This window comes from Mastigoproctus giganteus, chromosome 4 (genome assembly GCF_048544385.1).
Source record: "Mastigoproctus giganteus isolate SK-2022 chromosome 4, ASM4854438v1, whole genome shotgun sequence".
NCBI lineage: Eukaryota > Metazoa > Arthropoda > Arachnida > Uropygi > Thelyphonidae > Mastigoproctus > Mastigoproctus giganteus.
Window position 1 is genome coordinate 223,864,318 of NC_143578.1, and position 9,056 is coordinate 223,873,373.

The 9,056-nt window shown below is 32.6% G+C and overlaps 1 protein-coding gene across 2 annotated transcripts in view; it reads left to right on the plus strand.

Moving 5' to 3' along the window:
- The window catches only part of LOC150087435 (tyrosine-protein kinase Fyn-like), a 168,024-nt gene extending 165,863 nt beyond the window's left edge, over positions 1-2,161 (plus strand). For both annotated transcript variants that reach the window (XM_090371186.1, XM_090371187.1), the window contains exon 12: positions 718-2,161. In XM_090371186.1, coding sequence (XP_090227312.1) covers positions 718-932 — 215 coding nt within the window. In that variant the 3' untranslated portion in view covers positions 933-2,161. The remainder of the gene's footprint in view (positions 1-717) is intronic.
- The last annotated feature ends 6,895 nt before the right edge of the window (positions 2,162-9,056 follow it).

The window sequence follows — 9,056 nt, forward strand, 5'->3', positions numbered from 1 at the left end:
TTACAGAAATTGGCCCCAGGTTTACTCAAAATTGGTATATGTAAAAAAAAAAAAAAAAAAATATCAATCCAAGTTGAATAAAATAACAATAAACAAAGTAATTTAAATTTAAAACATAATGAAAATTACTATATTTTGAGGTATTGTTAAAAATGGGTTGGTTGATTGTGTGTTTTTTTTTTGTTTTTCACAAACGAATCTAAGGTTTGTTGAAAATCTTTCCTTCTTTATGTAATTATGTATTCACTTAAGTTCTAATGAAAATGATATATTTTAATACTTCATTACATTTTATTGCAAAACACTTGAAGTTTCTATCAACTGCTTGAATGCCTGGTTACTTCATGGTTTGTAACCGTAGCAATTTTTGTTTATAATTTTATTTAAAATTTTTTTTTAAAAGATTCTGTTTTTATGATATACTCTAAAAATTTTTGGAACAGTACTTTGAGAAAAATATGCATAGTATATCTTGCCATAGACAGAAGGTTTTAAGTTGTATTTTTTGTTTTGTTTGTGTTTGTTTTGGAACAGCAACTGATATTAAACTGGACATCCAGAATTGTCATTATTATACATTTGTTATTAATTTTAATGTTTAGCATAAAATAAAAATATTTAATAATACTTCTGATTTTTGTAATGTCATTACTAGAATCATCTAACATATAGCAAAACTCTTTAATTGATAAGTATACATATCTGTTTTCACTCCAGGAATGCATAATCGTGAAGTGATAGAACAAGTGGAACGAGGCTATCGCATGCCCAAACCTACAAATTGTGAATGTCCTGATTCTGTGTACACCATGATGCTTCAATGCTGGGATGCTGACCCAGATAAAAGGCCCACATTTGAGTTCCTGTTTGGATTCTTTGATGACTACTTTGTCTCTACAGAGCCAAGTTATAAGGATGCAGAAGAATTTTAAATTCTTCTGTACTTGCTTCCTGTGCTATTGTTATACCACTCAAGACTTGTTGTTTTTATTGAAAGTAGTGAAAACTAGTGAAAATGATCAATCTATATTTACTGTGATCAAACCAGTTTTGAGCAGCAATTATATTTGTCTCTAAAAATTAAGAGGAAGTTATCTGTATATGTGTGTGAGAGAAGAGAGAGAAAAATGGGGTTAAAAAAAAAATTCTGTATTGCATCTGTTTACAACATCAACAATAAAAATAAAAAAGGTGCCACTTCTTCCTCCCCATCTCTTTCTCCTCTCTCACATGCTCTTTCCAATGGTGGCAGTGTAACAATTTTTAAAACACAAATAGAAAATCCCTGTGACTTTTTTTTTCCCCTTTTCTGTTTTTAATATGCAGGTTTTACAATACGTAGTAGAAGATAATAGTTATCTGTTGGTTTAAAATGTTTCTTTAAGATAACATATCGTTATACAGTCTAGTTATTTCATATATACATTTTGGCTATTTCTTTTAGAGTTTAAAAAAATGCTCACTTTTTTTAATATTTTGTAAGAAAATATATGGATTTAATGGTGTGAGTTTATACAGAAAATTAAACTATATGCTCTGAATAATATTTGAAGAAAATATTTTGTATCACTGCCAGTAGGTAGATTTAAGCCCTGTGTTGATGTGCATTACTTCAGAGGGCTTGGCAGAGGACCAACCACTGCTTCCAAGAGTAATTCATTTCACAGAAAAGCATATACTTTTTAAAACTATTTTTTAAGCAAGACTGTTCTTCTAAAGTGTGGATTAACTTCTGTGATCTAATGTGCCGTGTTCTGGTTTTTTAATGGTAATTTTGCTGATCTAAAAAACAGAGTTGTATATTCTTAGCTTAAATATTAAAGACGCAGTATTTGTAATAGATCTTTTTTGTATATACTAATGCATGTTGACTGGACTTAAGAGAAACTTTATGGTGTGCTTGTATGCGCACACACACACACCCGCACACTTCATATGCATTACACACACATGTACACTACTACTACTACACACACACACACAAAGTAAAAAATGTATAACATCGAACGGGTGTTATGTTTAATTGGAATATGAATGTTGTAGATTTGTGCTTTGTATACAAATCAGCTTGAAAGGTATTTTTAGTATACACTATTTACTTCTGAAATTGAAATGAGAAATATTAATTTCTTAGAGCCATTATTTTACTAATGAGATGAAATTTCATGGTGTGACTGAGGTTTTTGCCTTTTCAGAAGGTTCTGTAATATACAGATGCTTCAAAAATTTTTTTTTTTTCTTTTTCTATGGCCAGTGTTAATAGCCTCTTTTCAAGACGCCAATTATCCGCATCAGTACATAAAATTAGTGTTTTGTGAAGTCCTTTTTTAATTCTTTGATACCACTGTATTTATACTTTTGTTGCATAAAAATTATCACTTTTGTTTAGAAAACATTTTGATGTATAGCACAGACTTTCTCAGATAATAGCTAATTGAATTTGCACAGCATTCTGTTTTATAAATTTAATAACCTTTATAGCAATCGTGTGTGTGTGTGTGAGAGAGATTAGGTTTTGATTTTTGTAGTCTGCTTCATTTTTTTTTTTTTTAGTGCACAATCTCATCTAAAAGTGCACATGTAATATTTTATTTTAATCAGAGTTGTACATGGACTATATTAAGGCTTTTTTTAAATTTTTTTATTAAATAAATACTAGAATTACTGCAAAGAAATTAATGATATAGAAGACCAATTGTTATTAACACTTAGTGTACTAGGCTGTACAGAGGGTGTTTATAGGAAGTTTTTAAAAAGCAGTGCATGGTGTTGGAATAATTATAACAATTTAAGGCCTGTGGCTTTTTTGCAGACTTTTTTAACAGTTAAAAGAACATTGTAAAAAACCTACATTCCACATCTGTTTTGTATTCATACTTGAAATGGAAATATTCAAAAGTGAAATTTGTCATTTGTGAGTTCTTTTGATATCAAATATATTTTTTAAATACAAATCACAACAAGAATAAAAAAAAAAAAAAAACAGGTAAGCGATGCAGAGACATTCCAGTTTGAAATAAATTATAAGTATATTGAATACTTTGAAAAGGTGTGCATCTAATCTTTGCATTGGAAAACAGATATAGAGTTGTTGAAAATTATGATTTATATAAGATTTTATTTTCCATTGATGAACAACACTACCTATAATGAGTCATAATTCACACTTAACATTAAAATTTTGTTGAATATGCCATAGATTGAATGCTTGTGTTATACCAAATATCTAACTAGAACAACATTTCTCACTGCATTTTGTGTGGCAAGGATAATGGTATTTATTAGTCTGTCCCCCTAATACTGCTTCCAAAAAATCATCTTGATTCTATTTAGTTTTTCCTTTTAAAAATAAAAACATGCCACTTTAAAAAAATTAGATAGGATAATGTGCATATGCATTTTTAAAAATTTCTTTTTCTGAGTCAAGATACATTGTGATTTTAACCTTTCAAAGTGATAGTAGATGGAATTGACCGGAATTGAAGATGCAACTATTATGTTATTGGTATAATAAGGGTTGAATGGAGCTTGTGAGATTTACCATGAGGGCATGAAGCAGCAATACTAAAATTAAAAAAAATAAATAAATAAAAAAAATACTACTACTACTTTAAAATAATTTTTCTGAAAGAAATCAAAAGATGAATATAATATAATGAAATTCTTTCATTTGTTATTAATTTTATTCTCAATACAGAATGCCTTGTAACTAGCATTTAATTGCTGTAAATATGTGACAGTACTTTGATAGTATCTCCAGGAATCATATATGCATATATCAAGTTTAATTTTTTTTTTTTTTTGTTTGCCTTAGTTAATAGGTAGCCTACTTAAAACAATTAACAACATGCATTGACAAATATAATTAAATTTTTTTTTTTTATATAACTGATGGTGATCAAGTAATGCTTAACTGTTGAATCCATGCAACACTACTTCTGCAGAAGTGACCAGGGCATGAAATGACATAAAAAAAAGTGCCATTCATAAAATTAAAAAATAAATTATAATTTTATTCAGATGAATAAATTTAATATTTATTTATAGTTCAGCATTTAACTGAATAAAATAATTATTCTTATACTGAATGCAAATCATCATTAAGTCCTTTCCTAGCTATTTGGGGGGGGGATCACCTCTTCAAGTCCTATTCCTTTCTCCTAAGTACCATTTCCTCCAATGACCCCACATTCCCCTATATCTTTTCTTACCATCTCCCATCACACTGCACAGGTGTCTTCTCTATTGTTTCTATTTGCATTATCAAAATTCTTCTTTTTTACTTTTTGCTGCTTGCTTTATAATTTCTAAATCATCTCAACCTCTATTCTAGCAGCTGTCCTACAACCAGAGCCAGCCCCATCGATATTCTGTTCTTTATTTTGTGCATCAGCCATCCACTTCAGTAATGTACCTCAAATTCTAACCTTTGCTCATGTCTTCTCTATTACCAAATGCTGAATGGTATTGCATAACTGGCCTCTATCTGGATTGTCCTCAACTTGCATAAATCCACACTTTGATCACTAGTGAATTTTCACCCATTTGATTAATGGCAGTCTAACTCACACTTTACAGTATTCACAAAATACTGAATTCTCTTGAATCCTCCCCTGAATGGATTTTTCACAAAATTTTATATTTAGCTCTTTTAGTAAGGCTAAAAAAATTACAAGACTCGCGTTAAACTGAAGTTAAAATTACGACAGGCGGTAAAAGATAAGATTAGTGAAGAACAAAGTGGATTTGGGTCTAGTCGCTTGTGTGTGGACAATTTGTTTATTCTGCAGCAACTAGTGGAGAAAAGAAGAGTAAGGAATAAAAATACCTACTTTGCCTTCATCAATCTAGAAAAGGCTTATGACTGTTCCAAGAAAGGAATTATGGAAAACCGAAAATTGATGGCAATTGATCCAGAACTTGAACTGATTAGGGAATTATATAATGTGGCATTTCCTAAAGTTGGAAAATCTATCGAACGGGGGCTGAGGCAAGGATGCAGCTTATCACCTTTATTGTTTAATGTTTTCTTGGAATAATGTTTTCACAAACAATGCTGTAGCATGCTATAGGAAGATGTACATTCAGGAAGAGAAACTGACTCAGTAGTCATCCAGAGAGATTTAGTGTTTTAGTGGTAATCTAAAGAAGAAATGAGAGACTGAGAGACTCTTTTATATATTATATTTTTTAGGTGTCAAGATTTATATTTGATAGAATGTATCTTAGTAGCTATTTCATTTAATTCTTACAAAATTATTTAATTAATGTCCCATTTTCCAACAATATATAATTCCGATGTCACCAGTATAGTATATTTTTTGTGATTTTTAAATATTTTTGACTTTTTTCCCATTCCTAAAATTTCTCTTAAAAGGCAAAGTTAGTACTGAAGTGATTTCATTTAAAAGCATTGTTAGAAGGGAAGAGAAAAGTGATAATTCTTATAGTGGATTGTCAGAGTAATTATAATAGAGAACTACACATACTTTGGTGATTGATTAAATATATTTGTGTTCATGTCTATTGAAGGTTGTTTATCAGACCCTAATCAAGAATATAATTTCTTATTATATCATTGTTTCTATGGAAAAATCCATTTCTGCTTGTGTCATTCAGTGACAATTCATTCCTGTTTTCTAGGAATATAACTTGCCATAAGTCTTATGATTGCTTGTATTGTTTTTATTCTATTAAGTCTTAAGAATTGTATACCATGATGCCAGCTTTACTTCTTTAGTCTGGTCAGTCAATAGTATATATCATCTACCAAAATGTTATCTCCATGTGCTGTATTATTTCCTGTATGTCTTTCTTTGTCATTCAAAATGAAGAGAAATGAGTTTAAAGGAAAACTGGCATTAGCCTGACTTCACTGGGTTTATGGGGGTATCCATGCCCGAACTCTTCCTCACAGATATTTTATCTTCGTGTATCTTGTATGTCTACCATTCATCACTTTTACAAAATGGCAAGTGGACTAAAAGAAAACTGGTGTAAAATTGCCTTCGCCAGGAATGTGTGAGATATCCCCACTCTTTCTCACACAGGTATTTTGTGCACAAGCTTGGCCTTGAATCCATATGCTAGAGAATAATGACCCATATGGCTTTTTGGATCTATTAAGAGAGGACAGATGACTGAATAATGTGTCCTGCCTGATTTTTTTTTTTTTTTTTATTTATTAAAATTTAATCGAATTCAAAATTGCTTAATCATTTGTTTCCTTTAATTCTGCATAAGCATATTTTTAGTACAGTGACAATAGGCAAGAAGGTTGCACATTTTCCACTAATGACACAAATATATGTATAAATAGGGAGAAAGATGCCATATATACCACCTGCTTACTATTAGCACCATGGAGGTTTGAGCTATGTGCACCAGTCTATGCAAAAATATATAAAACTGCAACAATTGTACGGTGTGTGAAATATGCAGAAAAGCATAAAACTGTGACTCAAGTGCAATCAGTTCAAAGGAAACAAACAGAATTATCTTTTTTATGGGTCAAAGTAAGAGATATCTGAAAAGTCCTTGTAACAAGGTATTCCAATGCCTGGTTTAAAATGAACAGGAAGCTAATGCTAGGGAAACGAGCTTAAAAAACGGAGAGGTGTTCAGGATAGTAAACTAAACTATACAAGAACACTGTCTTAACTGAGTCTACAGTTAATGAATTTTAACTGGTTAGGATAACTAACACTTTTATAATAGGGCTAACACAAAAGTGGTGTCACACAGAAATAGGAGATGATGAGTTGCACTGGTAATTTGGCAAGATAGGTAGGGTGTCATGTTTCTGAATTTGTACACCAGTATAGAATGTGTATGGTATAAGGTCTCACCAAAAGGAAAATAAGTTGAGGATATTGCTACAGACAAAAGATTGTGAAGAGCATAATGGAAGCCTCTACATACAGGTGGAATGGGCAAGTGGGGGAGAACAACATGGGGGAATTTTTTTTTAACTAAAGTAGATTATTTGTGTCAGCATATTAAAGAAAATACTAGGGGTAAGAATATTCAACCTGCAAACCAGATGACAACATGGGGGGGGGAGACTATACAAAAACCATTAGCAGGAAGTGATCATGTAGTTCAAAGTTGGAAGAGGCAGTTAATGGAATGAATTAAAACCCATGGCTTCTCAACCAGGCAGTTAGCAAAGGGTGGGTGACATTAGAATTATGGAATATGTTTAAAGCAATAGTCACGGAAGCCAATACTATATATACCATTCATGGATGAATGCAGAGCTGAACCATCTAATTGAACAGAAAGACATTGTAAAGTTACAGGGTTATGAAAAGTACCAAAGCTTATAACAACTACAAGTTGATCTCAAAAAAGGACCACAGAAAGGACTGGGCTACAAAGGCCAAGTATGAGAAAACACCACCTAAAAGCAAGGAATTTCATGTATGTGATTAGAAAGAAAAAAAAAGAAAAAAGAGCTAATCCGAAAAGACCCTTGTATAATGGGTGTGGAAACTAACCCAGTTGATGTTGCTCATAAATTGAACTAGTACTTTCCATTAATCTTTACAAATGAAAGCCCATAGTGAGGACAAGTTGTGTGAGAGGCTGAGCAATATGAAATTGGTGATACTGAAGTTACAAATAAACTTAAAAGCTTAAAGTAATTAAGGCTCATGGAGTTGATATATACCCAGTAATTTGAAGGAGGTTGTGTGACTGCACTGAACATTTAAGGATTAAGAGAGAGTAAATGGGCATGTAGTACTGGGGTCCATTGCTTAAATATAAATACGTATATCCAGTAAAAATTTTAATACACATTTAATTACAAATGGTTTGCAACTTTCAACTCTTTGTCAGCAAATACTAACAGAATGGAGATGTTATAGACAAAATTTTAAAGGATACAGTTGTGCACACAATGAGGCTGGCGTGGGCATGAGGTTGACCATTCAACCACTAGGTTGGTGTTCATTGTTGCATGGACGTGTGTGGTTATGCTTCCAGCACTTATCTAGTCTCAAAACTCCAAGCCTCCAAGATAGGGTGTAGTCTCATTCCCTTGCTGCGGTTCATAGTTCTTGAATTACACGATATATTAAGTGACTCTAGCCAGAGGCGGTGGCAAAAGTGTCTGGACTGGTCAATCACTTTGTAGTTGCGCTTGGGATTAAGGTCATGGTGGGTTGACCAGAAGTGTTCTGTGATTGCGGATTGGTCAGTCTCAGCAAGGTGAATTGATCTGTCGTGCTCTGCAAGGGAGTCTTGAAGGCATCTCGAGGTCTCCCCTATGTAGCAGCTGTTATAATCTTTGCAGGAGTCTAAACTACCTAAGTTGGGCATTAAGCAAGATTTTAAACACACCCGTATACTATACCACTGCGCAAGAGAGGCGCGACCTGAGTCTTCACATTGGAAACCAGAGAACGCAAGTTTCTGCCAGGTAGCTGCACGTATTTTATATTGTATTCTCGAAGGATTTTTGAAATCTGGCCTGGCATTTTCAAAGCCAGATTTCAAAAATCCTTCGAGAATACAACATAAAATGCATGCATGCAGCTACCTGGTAGAAACCTGCATGGCTAAGGTAAAGAAAGCCAACACGAGAAACGTCGGATAACTTATGCGGAAAATTAGTTTTCCGATGCCGGACTCTAGCGCTGCTCGCCGGTAAACAGACGGTATGTGTTATTGGTCTGAAGCCGAAATCGAGAAGGATATATTGGTTGACAGGTAGGCGTGGCAAATGATGAAATGATTGGTGGTGGGTGCAACAGACGACAAGCTACTGTGTAGTCATTGGTTGGCATTATAATGTGTATTTATGAGTAAAGAACAGTGCATAATAGTTTTGTGATGAACAGTAAACAGGTAATAGTAGCGATGAATCTTTTAAAGATGGAAGAAATTTGTAAGGAAAATAAAACAGTTGATTTCTTTGAAAACTAAAAAGTTTCATTCTGTTCATTGTTTTTTCTCATTATTAAAAGCAGATTTTTGGAGTTCATGCGTGTTTTTACTATAGTGTTGATTTAGGTTTGATTACAAAAAAAAGGAAAAGGTTTCTTTATTTT